Source organism: Typopeltis vanoorti, chromosome 18, assembly GCF_054136105.1.
Source record: "Typopeltis vanoorti isolate ZY-2024b chromosome 18, IOZ_Tvanoo_1.0, whole genome shotgun sequence".
In the NCBI taxonomy this organism is placed as follows: Eukaryota; Metazoa; Arthropoda; class Arachnida; order Uropygi; family Thelyphonidae; genus Typopeltis; species Typopeltis vanoorti.
The window spans coordinates 2,472,615-2,492,617 of NC_143566.1; the positions used below are offsets into that span (position 1 = coordinate 2,472,615).

The 20,003-nt window shown below is 36.4% G+C and overlaps 1 protein-coding gene across 1 annotated transcript in view; it reads left to right on the plus strand.

The window, feature by feature from the left end:
• Positions 1-20,003, plus strand: part of ACC (acetyl-CoA carboxylase) — a 1,393,224-nt gene that overhangs the window by 171,876 nt on the left and 1,201,345 nt on the right. The window contains exon 11 of the mRNA XM_090408519.1: positions 7,292-7,501. Within this exon, the coding sequence (XP_090264645.1) occupies positions 7,292-7,501 (210 nt within the window). The remainder of the gene's footprint in view (positions 1-7,291; positions 7,502-20,003) is intronic.

The following is a 20,003-nucleotide window of genomic DNA, read 5'->3' on the forward strand; positions in this document are numbered from 1 at the left end:
CTTGAGAAACGGTTGAGAAGAATTGTGGAAGAAAAGCTTGGTGAAGAACAAGCTGGATTCATGCCAAATAGAGGCTGTCAGGATCAGATCTTCACTTTACGACAAATAGTCGAGAAAGCATGGGAATATAACAAAGATCTGTATTTAAGTTTTGTCGATTTGGAAAAGGCATATGACAAGGTGCCAAGAGAGAAGCTATTCAATACGATACAGTTATATGGTGTCAATGAGGCATTATATCAAGTAATACTTAGTCTTTATTTGAGTTGTAAGTCAGCAGTTAGAATTGAAGGAAGTACAAGAAGATGGTTTAATGTTAAATCTGGTGTGAGACAAGAATGTACATTATCCCCACTGTTATTCGTTATCTATATGGATCACATTTCACATTATGAAGGAAAGTGGTATTAAACATGATATCAAAATTGGAGACATTAATGTCAGCTCTTTGCTTTATACGGACAATGTTATACTTCTAAATAAATCCGATAGAAGTCTGCAAGATTCTCTGACTAAATTGGATAACTCTTGTAATAGATATGGTATGACGGTCAGCAATTAAAAGACAAAGACAATGAAAATAGGCAGAATCATTGAAAATATCAACACTGTGTTGTGAATGGAGAACCTGTGGAACAAGTAAAACATTTCAGCTACTTAGGCGCGATTTTTAGTGAAGATGGTAAATTAAATATGGAAATAGACAACAGAATCAACAAAGCTGGTATGGTAGGAAGTCAATTGAATAAATTCATATGGAATAAGAGGGAAATTAGTCGGAACACTAAATTAGCTGTATACAAGACAGTGTTCAAACCAGTTTTAACTTATCGATATGAGAGCTGGGTCAGAAGTAAAACACTTTACCAAAGACTAGCGACTGCAGATATGAGAGTCCTGAAAAAGATTAGAGGCATGAGCAGATGGCATCAATGGCAATATCATATTAAAAACAAGAATATTAGGAAAGAACTTGACATTGTCAGCATCCAGGAATGCGTTAACAGAGCTAATCTCAGGTGGTATGGTCACTTAAACAGAATGGCCGAGGAAAGATTGGCAAAACAAGTGTTTTCTGCCAAGTTGGCAGAAAATTACCCAGAGGAAGACCAATATATAGGTGGATTGGTACAGTACAAAGTGCCTTAGATGATAGAAATATAAGATCTGGTAATGTTGGAGTCTTCACAAGTAACAGACTGATTTGGAGGAAAATTGTAGATAGGAAGTTAGTAATGATGTAAATATTTCATGTAGTACTATCATATCCTGTACACCCATTGAGGGTAAATCACAGGAGTTTGATGATGATGACAATTATCTTGAGAAAGGGTAAAACAATAACTGGGGAATATTATTCCGATCTTTTAACCAGATGTTGGATCCTACTTCTTCTCAATCTATACTTTGGATCCGACATGATTACTATTACGATGTTCTTAACTAATTGATAAGTTGTAAGTTGATTTCTAATTCAAATATAAAGAAAATTTATATTTAAAGGCTGCACCACTTTATATCTGAATTAGTTCAAGAATTGAAGATAAACAAACTCTTAACTACCCTTCCTTTATATGTTGTTATTATATATACTGGCCGAGTATATTTAACTTACTTAATTTACCCACTTTGGTTCGAATATTTTATGAATGGTGCAGTAAAAGAGATTCAGGCAAAATACATCTTTTGATTAACAAAAACAAATATTTAATTTTAGAAACACAAATTTTACACTTAAATTCAAATCAGTTATTAAGATATTACAAACATTTTAACTTCTCTGATAAATTCAATCATACAAACTCAGAGCATGGTAAATCTGTCATCTCTTTAATACAATCTTCTTATAGTTCCTTAAGTTCCAAATACGATAAAAATTGCAGTAACACCTCTTCATAAACAAACACTTTTAAATTTACACTTCAGCTAATTTCCGCAATAATTACTGTTAGTATAGGGAAATTCTAGGATGAAACTCACACTTCTCTGTATAGGAATATTAATGGTTGGAATAATCTTACCAACAATCTTCTTTCTTCATCAACTTATACGCAAACACTTTTTATAACTGTAAACACCTTAAACATTAAACGGCACTCATTAAAATAATTCTTCTAAGCAATAACTGAATTAATCATCGGTCACTATACACATAAACAAACATTTTTACATGAAGTAGTACTGATCACTCATGAATTAAGGCAATACACAATAATTCCTTATCTTGAGGTTTTATATTCACAGTTGTTCATTCCTCCTCATTCAAATAATTCTTCAGGCACTATAATTCTAAACAGCTAACGGTAAACTTCAACTTCACAGTCTCTACTATTCTCTAGAAACTTCGTACTTTGCTTCAAGGTTCTGTATGTCCTTTAAAGGTCAGTGCTGAAATTAAATCTCAACTCAAGTATCGCTAGTCTATTTAATAGTCTCTCAGCTGTTTTCCTGTAATTGTTATTCTACAACTTAATAGCTAACTGCTTCTCAACTAGTAGACTTAAATTAGCTGCTTGAGTGACTTGCTGACTCTCTAATATTGCACTCTGATTCCCCGAATGCTGAATGCTCCGATTCCACCTGAATGCCAATCTCTCTCTTTTCTCTCTTCTTATTTTTTCAGCGTTCATCTTTTTTATATCCATTCTTCCCACCTAAATTGTTCACGTGCTCTCTTTAACTAAACTTCAGCTTTTCTCCCTCACGTACTATTCCAACTCGTGCTCGCTCACTTACATCTCCATGACAACAAAACAAAACATAATAAAATTGAGTTATTGCATAACGTTAAGCATCTACAAATAGGAATAAATAGAGAATATTTACATTTCAATTAATGCGCAGTTAAATTATCAAATATAAATTTTATATTAACATTGAAATAAGCTAAATAGCTTGATAACATTTTAACACAGAGTTTTTCTACTATTAATACATATATTCTTGATTAAACAATTAAATATTAGATAAAATTAAAGGTAGTTATATGAATATTAAATTATAAACAAGTGATTTACATTAAATAATTACAAGTTTAGCTTATGTGATGGAAGATCATGTTGGATTCTGAAGCAAATATTAATTACTCAAATTACTACATATTCAGAATCCAACACAGACTAGATGAAAAAAATTCGTGAGAAAGGACCTTGTTTGCAGAAGAAAAAAATCATCTTTGATCAGGACAGTGCCCAAGAAGGTGTTTTGGCAATGGGAAAATTAAGGATCTGCACTATGAATTGTTGGAACAATCACCCTATTTCCCAGATTTGGCTCCCTCTGACTTCTTTATCTTCCCAAAACTAAAACTTTTCCTCATTGGTCAGCGTTTTTCTTCAAATCAAGAGGCGATTGTAGCTGTAGAGGGGTATTTTGTAGATCTTACTGAGAACCACTATAGGGTCGGCACTGGATAATGGCACTGGAGCATCGCTGGAATAAATGTATTAGTCTTAAGGGAGATTATGTTGAAAAATAAAAATAAATTTGAAATTATAAATTCGTTTTTTTCATTGTTAGGGGCCAAGAACTTTTCAGACCATCCTCGTAGCTTTAAACAATTTTTTGTGTGTGGAGATATAAAAACAAGATAATGTTTGCAAAATACACATTAAAAAAAATCTCCCACAAAAACCAACAAAAGACTTTCAAAAATTATCAAAAATGTTACCTACATAGGTAGGCTTTATCAACATCCAGGGACTCAATACCAACATTAGTGATGTGGACCACCACTTACAGACATTCAGTTCCAATCTGTTATGCATCATTTAACTTCATCTTGCATCTCTATGACTATAGCTCAACCAAACTTTCCATATTACATCATGCATGATGCCTTCCATAAGAAAGACGGAACATGTGCTTTTGTCAGATCTGATACCCCACCTCTATTATACCTGTAGCCTTTGGTATATGAACTACTTTTGTTCAAGATTTGCTTCATTTTGTTGCCGTCATATGCTGTCTTTATTTCTTTCCTAATTCTGCTGACTAATGACATTGATTATTGATCTCTAAAAGTTGGTTACATATAGTCTAATTACCTAAATAGACCATGCTTGAAGAAAAGCTGAATTGCTTATAGTCAGTAAAGATTTTATACAAATTGTTCACTTACATACCTGATAATCCTCATCATTTTCTCCCAATATCTTGGACTTATTCCAAACCAACTCCCTCCAAATATACCATTCATCTTATCTCTCCTCTTGGTAACTCTGAACTATAACCTGTTTTTTACTATAGTTTATCCTTCTCACAAGTATTCTCATATTCATATCCTATGGCACTGCAGCGTTTCCACTTTTGGTGATCTTTGGGATTTCTGTACCTTTTTTCCATCGTCTGAGTATTGTTTTCTGCCCTCCTGATCCAAGCACTTGCTTTTTTCTGATAACAAATTATTCATGCTGGGATGAGCGCCTTTAGTTCCCACTTTACTTAAAACACCCAACTATTAAACAGTATTTGATTTTCTAGCAAATGTTCCAAAGCATTCCAAGTTAAAAATGCAGCTTGTGCCCAATTGCTCAAGTTTAAAACTCCAGCTTCTCACACACCGTACAGTACAGACTCGAACAACTATATATATATATATATATATATATATATATATATATATATTATAAAATTTTAAGCAGACTATAAAAGCCAAATCATTGAGCTTGCCTTCTGCCGAACTAGCAGTCAAGCCTTCTGTTCCACTCTTAGAGATGGACCTTTTGGTATCATCTCCACCTCCAAGTCTTGTTTAGATGACCAAGGCAACTATTTTATTTCAAAAACTAGCCATAGTATATGTCCTCCAGTCTTTTGTCAGATGGGCATCAGAAAAATACTCATTTCTCTTGATCTTAATCCCTTGGTCCAGATGGCATCCTTCTATTTGTACTTGGAGCTTGTTCTCCAGAACTAACACCCATCTTGTATTGTTTTACAAGCTGCCATAGACTATTACTGAAATCCAGACTATGACTAATCTAAACTTTTACTAAAAAGTGATGGAAAAGTTGGCTATCAAACTCTTGCTCCATTGTCTTTACTTCACTACTCTTGAAAATGATGGTCATTATCAGCAACTGGCTTTATCACTACCTAGAAATCTATCATTTAGCTTTAACCAGTGTGGATTCTGTCATTTTATTCAGCAGACCTCCTTGCTAACCTTGCATGCCTTTTTGGACTCAGGCTATGGAAAGATGTGAAGAAACTCACATAACTGCTCTTGATATTTCCAAAGCATTTGATCAAGTCTGGCATTGCTGCCTTCTTACCAAGCTGCTATCTTATGATCTCTCTCCTATCTTTTATGAATGGATTGCCATTTTCCTCTCTAGTCATTCATTGATGTCATGGTAGATGGTTCATAGTAGATGACTGCCTCTTGTCTGATTTTTCTATCTATGGTGGAGTCCCCTAAGGCTCTCTACTTTTACCTTCATTCTTCCTCCTATACATCAATGATCTTTTCTCACTAACATTGTCCATAGTTTTGCTGATGATAGTACCCCTCCCCCCCCCTTTATTTTTTTTACAAAAATTTGTCATGCTCAGTTGACTTAGTTTCATGAACTTGTATGGCCAATGCATTAAATGTTGATTTTCTTTTTATTCTCAATTTGTGAAGATAATCTAGTGAATTTTAATGCCATGATAACATCATCCTGTGTTTAATGACATTAAAATTAGTTTTCTTATTTGTATATATCCTATCCTGGCATAAAACATCACAACCATATACTCTTTAGCCTCTAAAAAGCTTGGTACTCTTGAAAGTTCTAAACACTACTTCAGCTTCTAACACTATAAATCCCTAATCTGGCCAACCTTAGAATACTGTTCTCACATTTGGAGTGGCATACCAAAAACTTTCCTGAGAATACTTGATGGTATCCGAGAGAGAGCTATTCCCTCATAACTTCCTCCACTTACTTTCATGGATGCTCTCTTTTTGCATTGTCTTTTCTATGGACACTGATCTGGCCACCACCATTCTTTCTCTTTCTTCTAATCATGCATGAACATGGGCAACTGCTGATCAATACCCATGTGCATTTCATATCCAAAGTTCCACCAAACCTAACGTCTCATCTTTTTCCTTCATTCTCCATACCTCTCTCCTTTGGAATAGCTTTCCTCATATTCTTTTCCTCAATGCAAATACCTTCCAGCACTTTTGTGTTATAGGTCTTGGACCTCTCCTGTGTGGAGCTATATATGTATATCTGAACACATCTTCCTGATGTAAAGCAGAATTGATGCTACAATAAATCATTGAAATTTAGAATGTTGTCTAAATCTTTTGGTTCATGTAACTCCTGGTTTCAGAATTATTAACTTTTAAGCTTCTTATACAATTATTTATAATTCATTGAACATTTATTTTTCTGTTGATATTCTATTCGATTATTTTATTTTATAGCATTAACTGATAATTTATTGTTCATTGATATTTTTTGGATTTAAACCAGTATCCTGAGATCACAAGCCTCATCAGGAACTCATAGGAACTACAGCTAATTATATAGGAGAAAATTTCTCATGTAATAGGATAAGCAACAGAAACTTATGCATCTGCCAAGTGTTTCTGTTCTGAGAAAATATGCTTTGAATAGTGTAAAATATTCGTGAATTTAATAAATTTGATCTTAGTTAAGATGTCAAAAAAAGTATCAGTCATGTTCTATGTATGTATATATGAATATTTTGTTTACCTCCAGAAATAATCAGTTTTTAGATTATTTTCATTATTTCCTTGTGTGTGTGTCAGATGTCATTTCCTTCCAGGAGGTTGACTATCATGAGTTTCCACTGTGTATGTTTTGTGCTTCTCTTTTACATTCTTCATAAGACAAAAAGGTCCAGTCTCTAATATTTCCCATCCAATCTGCTTTTGTCTTCCTCTTCTTTTTCCTTATATCATTCCTTCTAGAAGTGTTTTTTATAGGGATTCATGCCTTAGTATGTGACCAAGATAGGTGGTTTTCCTTTTTTTAATGGTTTTCAACAGAGTCATATCTTCTCCAATCATCTCTAATATCTTTAAATTAGTATTTTTGGCAGTCCATGGGACTCTAAGGTTATTTTATATTTCCTTATATATGAATTATTATTCCATGTTTTGTTGAATTATTATTATTGAATTCTTGGTATACTTAATTTTTTTTTTTTTTTTTTAAATAAAGAAATTGAGGTGAGTTTTCTAAATTTTGTACTTATAAATTGTGTTCATCCTTATCTAAATGCTTTTTGTTTTGTTATTTTTTTGATTATATTTTAATTAATTTAGGTGCAGTCTGAAGTTCCTGGTTCACCTATATTTATAATGAAAATGGCAACATGTGCAAGGCACCTTGAAGTACAGTTATTGGCTGATAACTACGGTAATGCAATCTCCCTTTTTGGAAGAGACTGTTCTATTCAGCGTCGACATCAGAAAATAATTGAAGAGGCCCCTTGTATTATAGCAAAACCAGATATATTTGAACAAATGGAAAAGGTGCTACTCAGTTTTTATTTTATACTGTTTGCATTTAGCAAATATACCTACTATAATGCAGTGGCTAACAAAAATATTCACTTTGTAAAAATTTATGCTGTAAATAGTTCTGGTATTGGAACTACAAAACAATGGAGAGTATAAAATTTTTAATAATTGCTAACTCAGAGCTATACAGAACCCAGCATCTCCTTCTCTCTCTCTGGGGAGATGCTAAGTTCTGTATTGCTCAACAACTCCCTAGGTTGTTGAGCAATATTTCTGCATATACCTTCTATTATCAGGTATATGCAGAAAACACAAATACATCACTGACATACTAATATTCTATTGTATTCTATTTCATTTCATCATACTAATATTCTATTGTATTCTATTTCATTCCATCATACTAATATTCTATTAGAATACTAATATTCTGGTGGGAGAACAAAAGGTCATCCCTGGAAGCTGTATAAAGAGAGTGTGAGGAAGGGAGTGAGAAGTAGGTTTTTTTTGCATTGGAGAGTTGTGAATGATTGGAATGTATTGTCTGAGAGTGTGGTGTCTGAAGGGAATTTGAATATTTTAAGGTGGTATGACCCCCTGTAATGAGTATTTGACTCAGTGGGTGTCTAGGGGTAATAATAATCCTAATGGGTAATGGCATGATCAGTTCTTAAAGAGTATAAATACTTCAGGATGTACAAGACTGTTGTGCTGTGATTTTGAGTACTGATCTAGAGCTTTGAATATTTTTTGTATGCTATTACTGTATGTAATTTCATCCTATTATCTTCAGATTTCCATGAGTATTTCAACTACCTTAAGAAACAGTTTTTCTCAAATTGGAATTTTGATCTGTGCAATAATTTACTGATATCCCAGTTGCTTAAATAATCCTCAATAATTGTAGAAAGGATTGCCGTTTATCAACGATAGTTATGTTATTGGATGTATTTTTTTCATATACTATACATTTTTGATTTTAATTATATTAAAAATATTAATGTCATGAAAGAATTTCTTGGAATTAATGATGTGTGCTTAGAACATACCATTGAAAAACTGCAAGATTTTAAAAACACATATCAAAACCATTCACAAATTTGTATAGCTTTACACATCAAAGAGATATAGAACTTCCCTTCTCCATTTTCAGCGGTTTATTATTATTGTATAGGCACCTCCATAGTGTCTGAAGACTCATTGCAGGAGACTAAACTATCAACGCAATCTATCATACCTCTCCTTGAACCCATTAATAATGACCAAGCACTCACAACTGACTCTGGCAAACCATTCCACTCATTCACAACTCTCCGAGCAAAAAATCTAGTCCTCGCACCCTTACTAACCACACTTTTATTCAACTTCCAGGGATGACCCACTTGTTCTGGTTCCTCCAGCCATGCACTGAAACAATTGATGAATCATTTCACTGCATCAATTCTACAAAAACCCTTTAAGTAACTTAAATGTTTCTATCATATCCCTATTTTACTCCTATCAACCAACTTTTGCTATCTACACACCTTCAGTCTATCCTCATCAGGAACATTCCACAGGCCACTCACATCTTGGTCACTCACCTCTGAATCCTCTCCACCCACTGCTTCCTCATCCCCAAGAAACCCAAGAGACCAGACTTGAGCACAGTAATCCAGGGCATATATGTGGACATATCAAGACCTTATAAAGAGGAATAACGACCTCATTATTCAATAGCCAAGTAATCTTATGACTACCTTACAATATGTTCTCTATATTTTGTTGTCTACCACTACCCCTAAATCTCTAGCTTCCTTTATTTTGGGGAGTAAAGTGCTATCAACATGATACATGTGTAAGTCGCGATAGCTTCATTTCCCAGAACATGTTAACTAATAATTAAGGAATTGACAGCGTACACTAGAAATATAAATTAAACTTTAATATATACTTTCCGATATTACGGCAAACGTCACGTTGCCATCTTCTTGGGAACTTAATACAAAGACAAGTGCACGCAGGTACTACATAACAGCGAATGAGAACCGAAGCTAGGAAGCTACTGTTTTCCTAAAGTCCTGATGGTGCCCCCTCCCCTGGCGGGCTATATTGGTAGTTCTTGGCCTTTGGGCTGAAGTTCTTCTGATAAATGTTTCCCAAATTTGGAGCAATCTCATGCATCCAAATTTGTTGAGGTTTGGCAAGTTCCTAAGGGCTGAGGCTGATTCCATGAATAGTCTTTCATATTTGAACTTGCTGCGGTGTATTACTGTGGCTTTCTTCCATCTTATTCTGTGGCAAGTATCCAGAGCGTGGTCTGCAAGCCCAGAGTGGCTGTACTGGTGAAATCGGATGTAATCCTCGTGTTCTGAGATTCTGATATTTGCTGTCAGTCTGATATTTGCCTGTTTGGCCAAAGTAAGACAATTTATAGCTGCAAGGGACCTGGTATACACCAGGCAGGTCTAGGGGAAGTGGTTGGTCTTTAGTGGAGCACATAAGGGATGCCAATTTTCTATATGGTCTGTAACAAGTGGTCAAGTCATGTTTTTTTAAGATTTTGTTGATTTTTTCCGAGGTGCCTCGGATGTAGGGAATGGTGATGGATTTAGAGTAATCTTTTTTGTGAAGGGGGGGAAGCACTTTGTACTCTCACACTATACAACACACCATCACACACAAAAAAAAACTCAGCCCACTTCAAAGCCAGTACAGAAAACCTTACACTCCAACATAATGACATAATGATCAGTTTTGACGTGTCCTCCTTATTCACGAATCTCCCCCTCAAAGAAACCTTAGAGCTAATCCAAGCTAAATTTCCTCCCAATATCTCAGCCCTATTTCAGTTTACAATGAACTCAGGCTATTTAGTTTGGCAGGAAAAATTCTACAAACAGATAGAGGGGACAGCCATGGGTTCACCACTTTCCCCACCCTTGGCCAACTTCTTTATGGAGACTTTTGAAGAGAAAGCCTTAAACTCAGCCCCACAAAAACCTACCATATGTCTTCGCTACGTTGATGATGTGTTCGCTATTTGGCCACATGGCCCGGATTCACTCCTCTCCTTCCTAACACACTTAAACAACCAACACCCTAGAATCAAGTTCACCCTGGAAAAAGAGAAAAACAATAACCTCCCCTTCCTAGACACACTAGTCACCTGCCAAACTGATGGAACCTTGGTTTTCTCAGTTTATAGAAAACCCACCCATAGAGGCAGATACATTCACCAACAATCCCATCACCACCCTCACAACAATATGGAGTTATTAAGACACTATTCAACAGGGCAAAAATAATCTGTTCAAATGATCAAGCCCTAACCACTGGACTAAATCATATCCGTAACACTTTCTCAGCCAATGGCTACCCCCCCCCACCAAAAAAAAAGAATTCAAAAAATACTTAAACCAGTTATCCACAACCCACCTTCCCCCCCCCCATTCACAAAAAAGATTATTCTAAATCCATCACCATTCCCTACATCCGAGGCGTTGTTGTTCAGTAGCATTCTCTGCAAGAGGGTTGCAGCAGATGAGCAGCTCTTCTCCATTTCTCTCTGTCTGTCAACATCCGAGGCACCTCGGAAAAAATCAACAAAATCTTAAAAAAAACATGACGTGACCACTTGTTACAGACCATATAGAAAATTGACATCCCTTATCCGCTCCACTAAAGACCAACCACTTCCCCTAGACCTACCTGGTGTTTACCAGGTCCCTTGCAGCTGTAAATTGTCCTACTTTGGCCAAACAGGCAGGACAGCAAATATCAGAATCTCAGAACACAAGGATTACATCTGATTTCACCAGTACAGCTACTCTGGGCTTGCAGACCATGCTCTGGATACTCGCCACAGAATAAGATGGAAGAAAGCCACAGTAATACACCGCAGCAAGTTCAAATATGAAAGACTATTCATGGAATCAGCCTCAGCCCTTAGGAACTTAACAAACCTCAACAAATTTGGATGCATGAGACTGCCCGAAATTTGGGAAACATTTATCAGAACTTTAGCCCAAAGGCCAAGAACTACCAATATAGCCCACCAGGGGGCACCATCAGGACTTTAGGAAAACGGTAGCTTCCTAGCTTCGGTTCTCATTTACTGTTATGTAGTACCCGCGTGCACTTGTCTTTGTATTAAGTTCCCAAGAAGATGGCAACGTGACGTTTGCCGAAATATCGGAAAGTATGTGTAGCTCAGCGGATGTGGCGTTTGCACACTGCCGCGCTTGGCCGCACGAAGGAAGACTTGGTTTCGAGTCTAGTCGGCGACTAGAGGAAATTTTTCTAAGCCTTTTTTAGACCGGTTCCCGAGTTAGTCGATCTCTGGCACGGGCAAGCAGGTTTTTCCTCCCGGAAACTCGGATTTTTCGTCCTGTAAATTCAAGAAAATCGACCGTAGAACCCACATTATTTTTCAGACATTAAATATATTGTGTTAGGGTTAGGGACCACGAGATGGCGGCACATTTGAGCTGTCTCTCTTCACTGCGTACTGCTTAATTAGTGATAGCCTTGGGCCATCTGTCTCTGATTGGGTACCAGTGGAGATTGAACTGCCCACTCAGTCTCCAAAAGTTAGATAGGGCTAAATGGCCTTGCCTACTCCCGTATATGGGAATAAAAGGCGTTAGCTGATTTTTTTTTTTTTTTTTTTTTTTTTTTTTTTTTTTTTTTTTTTTTTTTTTAGTGTATGCTGTCAATTCCTTAATTATTAGTTATCATGTTTAACCTGAGTATAAGCCTCTTTACAAGATTTTCCCAGAACAGTAGCACAAATGACACATTGAGGTCATGGCAATTGATCAGTGTGAGGGCATTATATGAAACCAAATTTTAAATAGCTGCCCATGTACTTCCGACTGAATACAGACTTTTTCTTCTGTGTGATGGTAGTTTTTCCCTCCTTTTGTACATCCTGGTGATCGCTCTGTAGACTTGAGATGGATGAATCACTATTTGTTCATCATAAACACCTACAATAAGAGATTTCTTAATACCAAAATTAAACAAAGTCCCTTCTCTCTTATTCATATTAAAATTTAAATCTGTAGGCCTATAGGACGATTCCCAAGCACTCAGTTTTCGAAACTTGCACACTGCAATGCTAACTTGCTAAGAAACAGTATTCAGTATTACTAGATTTGAGAACTGGGTGCAGACTGCCTTGATCTTCAATTTCAGTGGAAAAATTTTCTTTATACTTCCTTGCTGATTGGTCACTGACTTTGCAACACAGATGTTATTTTGTTCAGTTCCGAGAACAGAGGATACACCACCCATTGTTGCAATCGGCTTACAGGCAATTTTTTATGACCAGTCCTAAACAGCAGTATTCCCTTTCCTGAATGTTTAAAGATTTAAATGTGTGAAAATTCTCATTCATTCATGAATACCTCTATGTTTAAAAATATAAAAATAAAAAACCTATGCCAAAAAACTCCTCCTTGTTCCTGATACTTCTGGCATTATTATATAGGAACTGCAGCATCATTTTAGACCCCACCCACCTTTACTTCCTGAATTGAGTATCCTATTCGATAGTTTGGCTCGAGAGACTAGATTCCGCACTTGGTCATTCTCACACTCGCTCACCTCATGGGTGCTTTCACACACTCACTTGCTTCTACCCTAATTGTTTAAGTTTTCCTGAATTTGCGTTTCAGCATGCTCAGTGAACAAAGCTCTTTCTGGACAACCTAACACCAAAACCATTTAGATACAGTCCATCAGCATCTGTCAATTATAGACCACACTGCAAATCCTACACCATTCTTTTTACACAACCAATGTATAGACTCATCAGCTAGCAACACCCTCCTCCTCCTCAGTTTGTCTCTATCATAGTGTTGTAGGACACTTACAATCTTCACCTTGCTTCATTTTTGACTCTTCTAAGAACTCCTTTAAGAACCTCCTCTAAGAACTTGCCTCTCAAATGATTTGTGCCAACCAAGATAATCAATTCCTTTGACTTACCGTTTTGCATCTGGATTGCATGACTAATATCGTGAATTTTTGCTCCAGGGAAACACGATTTTGCCACACTTTCATTAAGTACTCCCCTGATCATCTAGTCTCCATAAATAATTTTCTCTTTTACTTGTTTTTCTTTTTTGTTTATCCGTCTTTATTACTACTTTGGATTGCCTTCTTTCTCTTCTCAGTCCTGCTAAGTTTTTGCTGCTTCTGCAATTTTTCAATTTCGTGCTTTGTGCTGTGATGGATAACATCAAGGGTGTTATTTCTTTATTTATGTCATTTTCATTTTCCTTTATTTTCTTGGCTGCACTTTCAGCATTAAGAACATCATTTTCCCTCCTACTGTCAGTACTGTCCACTCTAACATTTGCTATGTTGTCTTCACCTAATAGGCACTCACTTTTAAAACATTTAATAGACTCTCTCTCTCTCTCCAGTTTCAATTTTCTTCCACAATCTTTTAATTTTCTTGATGAGTACATTTCACACACACACACACTTCACCTCACAAAATCCTGCAAATAAAATTCAAATCAGTCGACAAAGTGGTCTCTGCCGCCATTGTTCTACCACGCTTTGGCGTCATACAGACTAATCATTAAAACAAAAAATGCAAGTTTTACTTAGAAACTAAATAACTCAATCACACACCCATTTAAAACAAAAACTGCAATAAGTTACCCTAATGTTATCACCTAAAATATGAAAAAGTTACTTATGTTTCAGGAATGCTAAATCAACTCTACACAAACAATGCACCACCTGACGGTCTTTTTTTTTTTCGTATTTTGTATACAAGATTATATATAAATTACTCCCACTTCACACCAACCCACATCGGTGAAAGTAGCTACTTACGGAACCACCAATTAAAATTAGATTTTTCCACATATGCCAGTTATGTAAGAGAACTTTCTCATCTCTCATAACAATAAGCTTGTTTGGTTTCTTGACTTCTCAAGCATCATCAAGAAATCCTAGGAATCGGTAAAGAAAGAAGGTAAATCAGTCCCATACAGGAAACAGGAGTTGCCACAATTAATGCTCTTTCTCTCTCTCTCTCTGCGTTTGGTGTTTTACTCTCCAAAGTAATCCTACCAGAAGGTAATTTATTTCCTTTATGCTCCATTGCATACAATCCATGTATAACATGTAGTTTCCTGAATAGCATTTATATTTTTGTATCAATATTCATATTTTCATTTACATTTTTATATCTGTATGTATGTATTTCGAACTTTACATCTATTTGGAAGTTGATCTTATTGGTAAAATTAATTAATTCTGAGTAATACTTTTGGATAAGTCTCTGTTTTGACACTGGCCAGTTGACTCCAGAAGTGATGACATGTTGCATTGGGGCATTCAAATAGTGTCCAGTAGCTGATAGTAAAGTCGTAAGTATGTGATCAACACAGCCTGTTGGAGGTATGGGCAACAAATGCATGATGGGGATTCTAGGCTATGGAATCTGTAAGTAGTGTCTTAATTTTCCATGTCCTGTCCCTTTAGTAGTGTGATTAAACCTGGAATGATGACATGTTTTTTCAGCCGAAGTCTGCTTCTGATACTTGGCAAGAATTATTTTGTTGTTGAAAGTTTATTTTTCACTTGGTTAGACTATAATAAATTTAGTTTAATCCTTTATCCAAGTGTGAGCAAACAAGTTTGTGCCTGAAAATATCTTCAGGACTGGGGTAAGGTAGTACAACACTGGACAACTCGTAGCAAAGGTGGACCAAGCTAAGATCACTCCTATCTCAGTATCTCCCATAATGCAAAACACATCTCCTTGCAGATATGTATAATGTTATGCATTAAAGGGAAGGGCCACTACCCAGACTAGTTTCGACCTTTATTGAGGTCTCTTTAGTAGGAGCCAGGCCCAGAAGTGGAGATACTAGGTAGAAGCAAAGGCAAGGTCATCTTTACCTATAGGAATTTGGGTAGTGGCCCTTCCCTTTAATGCATAACATTATACATATCCACAAGGAGATGTGTTTTGCATTATGGGAGATACTGGGATAGGAGTGATGTTAGCTTGGTCTGCCTTTGCTACGAGTTGCCTGGTGTTGTGCTACCTTACCCCAGTCCTGAAGATATTTTCAGGTGCAAACTTTGTTTGCTCACACTTGGATAAAGGATTAAACTAAATTTATTATATTTTGTTGTCGTTTTATTTTTTGATGCTTCCCGTCCTTCTTCCCACAAGTTTAAGCTTATTTCTTCTGCAGGTATTTTTATAGCACATTTCGAGTACTTTTGGTAAGTTTGTTTATAGCTACTTTTTTAGCCAGCTGTTCCACTCTTTCATTTCCTGCTACTCCAGTATGTGTCTTCACCTAGCAGAACTTGATTTCCAATCCCTTAGAGTGAGATTCCAAATCAGATTTCTTGTCTGTTCTATTAATTCTGTATGGTTGTTCTAGTTTCTTATGCCATCTTTAGTGCTTCTACTGTCACTGTAAATTGTTACTGTCTTTTGATGAGAGGTGTCGAGTTCTAATTCCCAGAGATCTAAGCGTGTTGTTCTGCTTTGTTGTTGGAACAGAGGGCATGCAATCTAGAGCAGCATTCTTGTATAATGGACTGTTTGTCATATGCACTGAAAGAACAACCAATGTTCCCTTCAGCTTTACTTCTATCAGTGTACATATGGAAAGTGTCACTTTTAGAAATTTCCTTCTCCTTATTATATGTTTTCTTTGCTTGGTGAGGCCATCTACTATAGTGAAGCAGTCATTCATAGCAATTTGGATCAATGTTGGAATTTCCATTGTATCTTCCGGAAGTGACTTCATATATAAGAGAGAATTCTTGCATTTTCAATCAGATTGGTGTTAGACCAGCAATAGCACAAGCTGCCTTGAAAGATATTGTTCTGGATAAGTCCTGTATCCTTTAATTATTTGTATGACTATAAGGTGTTGAAGTCTGCTTAGCCTTTTGTCAGTTTTCTTTGATTTTAGTGCATGTTTCCAGGAAGGTGTACCATAATATATCAGTGGTAGTATACTTCAGTATGTATTGTTTTCAACAATCAATTTACCTTCAACAAGCAACATATGAAATGTGCTTGTTGAAGGTAAATTTTTCATCTATTGTTATTCCTAGGTATTAGCACACTGGCTTCCTTCAGAACTTCCCTGTTTAAGAAGATTGCTAGAGGTTGTTTTAATTTTTTATGTGAAATGTGGAGCACTTAGAATTAGTACTATTGAAGGTAACTTTCTTCTCACGTGTCCACTCTGCAATTTTAAGCAGTTCGTTGGCCGTTTCCTCTAACTGTAAGCTGTCACATCCTCGAATCATTACATCATCAGCGGAAGCTATGACTTTTGTTTGAGTAATGAAAGGAAGTCTTAATAACAAGTCATACTTGGTGTTTCAGAAACCTGGTCCACAGCAGGAACCTTGTGGACAGCCTTGTTTAGCTTATTTCATTAGAGTTGTGGTTTTCAATGTCATGGTTACTCTTCTGTCTGTAAAATAATTTTTTGTAAAGTGTAGAGTAGGTTTAATGGACATTTGAAATTTCTTAATTAATTAATTATGGCTGGGCACCATGTCGCATTGATGGGTCCTTTTATATTGAGTGAGATCAGTAGTATGTCTTTTTTTTTTTTTTTTTTTTTTTTTTTTTTGTAGACTGTCTTCTGTGAACTCTTTAACCTCCATGATTGAGGTCTAAATGCATATTAATGGCTGCTTAATAGGTCTCTTCAGTAGACAAAGCTCATTATTTGTTTCATCAGATATTTTTCTAGTACCTGACCAGCAACATTTATGAGACTGCTTGGGTTGTATATTTGCTAATTTTGTCAGGTTTCTTTTCCTGGTTTTGTTATGGGTATAATTTTAGAGCATTTTTAATAATAAAGGAAATCACCGTCTTTTTAGACATTTGTTTAAAGCTGTTGTTATAAATTCGAGAAATTCGACAAATGCTCTTAGGAGTATATTGCTGGTTATTCCGTCCTCTCCAGGAGTTTTTCTTGGGTCCATTGATCTTAATATTGACTCAATTTGATTAGTTGTGAATAAATCTTCATTAGGAGTGTCTGTCTGTTTCCATTCTTTATGTGTAAGTTTTGTGGATTTTTTCATCTGTTGATTTGTCATCATCAGGTATAAACTTGTTTATCATAATAACTGCAGTTTCTTCTAAATTTTTAGTATAGGAGATGTCTGTTTTCTTCATAGTTGATAAGTGTTGCCTTGTTTTTGTTTGCTGCTAATTTATATATACAGTTTCAAGGTTTTGATATGGTTGAAACAGTACAGAATTATTCCATGATTCTGTTTTTATGTTTGTAATTTTGGACTGATAGCTCTATTTGGCTTTATAATAGTCCTGTCTTCTACTCTGTCTTAAATCTTGATTATTGTATATTCTTTGATGTAGTCATCTGGTGCATTTACACATTTTCTTAGGATTTAGTTTGTCTTTCCACCAAGATAATGATTTTCTTCCATCAATGTTTAGCTTCTTGATTGTTCTGGTGTTTGATTGCTGGATTTTTTCAGACCAGATGAAAGTGCAGAAGCAGGAAGTCTCTATCGTCTTGTCCTGATGCCCAGATGGATAGGTTCTTGTCTAAGCTGAGATATTATTTGCTGATCCCATTAAAGTGATGTGCAGAGAGTTTCTGCATGCAAACTCTGTTTTTAATGCTTTTACAAATATGTCTAGATTAGTTTTGTTGTTGAAGTACTTGATGTTAATGCGATGGTTTGTCTTGTGTATTCTGTTTAAATTTCTGTTAGATGATGAAACTTTATATGCTATAATCAGTAAAGCTTTCCTCTTCTTCGCATTCTCATTCAGATACCAGTGTAAAATAGTGTTTTTTTACTATTGCCAGATCAATGATGATGCTTCCTCTAGTATTTTCCAATGATAGGGTATTACAGTCATTATTTGGTACATGTAGGGTGTATTTGGTATATGTAGTTGCATAGCGTAGTTCCTTCTCAAAATGAGTCCAGGCATTCCATGTGGTCTCACATAACTTTGCACACGTGGGCATGAACACACACGTATACACACACATGTGCAAAGTTATATGAGACCACATGGAATGCCTGGACTCATTTTGAGAGGGAACTATGCTATGCAACTACCATCTATCATTGGCGTACCCAGGGAGGCCAAGGACCAGAGGAGATCATTGGTATCATGTATTGAAGATTACTGCAGATGCTCAGTCATAGCTCGTATGTAATGCGTAGTGTGTATTCTCAAATTGTATCCTCAACTCCCCCCCCAAGATTAAATCCTGAGTGCTCTCCCCCCCCTCTAAGATTGAATTCTGAATGTGCCACTGCCATCCATACTACTAATTTCATCATTACACTGTTTGCCACCACCCACTAATACAATATTATTATTATTATTATTATTATTATTATTCAGGCCTCCAAGGAGTCAAAAGACTCATCGAGGGAGGTCCTTCCTAAGACATAAAGTCTGTCAAGACTCATCGAGGGGAGGTCCCCCCCTGAGAAACACAAAGTTTATCATACCACTCTTTAAAGTCACTGACCGTTCTCGCTCCCACCACTCCATCAGGCAATGCATTCCACGGCTCAACCACCCTCCACACAAAGAAACCACTCCTTACCCTCTTGCTCACAGTTTCCTTTCGTAACTTCCAGGGATGGCCTCTTGTCATCACTCCTTCCCGCTGATCAACCAAGCGAAAGAACTCCCCAGTGTCAGCCCTGTAACCACCTCTCAACAGTTTAAAAGTCTCAATCATATCACCTCTCCTTCTTCTATCCGCCAAACTCTGCAGTCCACATTCTCTCAGCCGATCCTCATAACTATCATTGTACAGTCCTGAAACCATCTTTGTCATCCATCTTTGTATCCTTTCCACAGTTAATTTATCCCCTTCAAATCCTGGGGACCAAATCTGAGAACAATAGTCCAAGTGTGGTCTGATCAGAGACTTATACAACGGAATGATAACCCTCTTATCTCTGCAGGTCAGTGTCCTTCTCATAATAGCAGCAATCCTCTGTGTTACCTTCACCACCTTTGCAATATGTCCCCTAAACTTCAGGTTTCTATCAATCATCAACCCCAGATCTCTTGTCTCCCCTACTTCCTCCAGTATAACTCCTCCCATAGAGTATGCAGCATCCCATCGATGTTTCCCAAACCTCAAGACCTTACATTTTGCTGCATTAAACTGACACCCCCATTCATTTGCCCATCTATCTAGCTTATTTAAATCCTCTTGCAGGGCTACCACATCTGCGCTATTACTAATAATCCTTCCCAGCTTCGCATCATCCGCAAACAACTGAATATCCCCCTGCAATCCACTGGCTATGTCATTGATATAAAGGTTAAACAATATAGGTCCTAGTACTGAGCCCTGTGGGACCCCACTTGTAACCCTCTGCCTCCTGGAAACTGCTCCACCATACACAACTCTCTGATACCTATCAGACAGCCAATCCTGAATCCAGTTGACCAATCTGACATCCAGACCCACGTGCTGCAACTTAAATATCAGCTTATCATGTG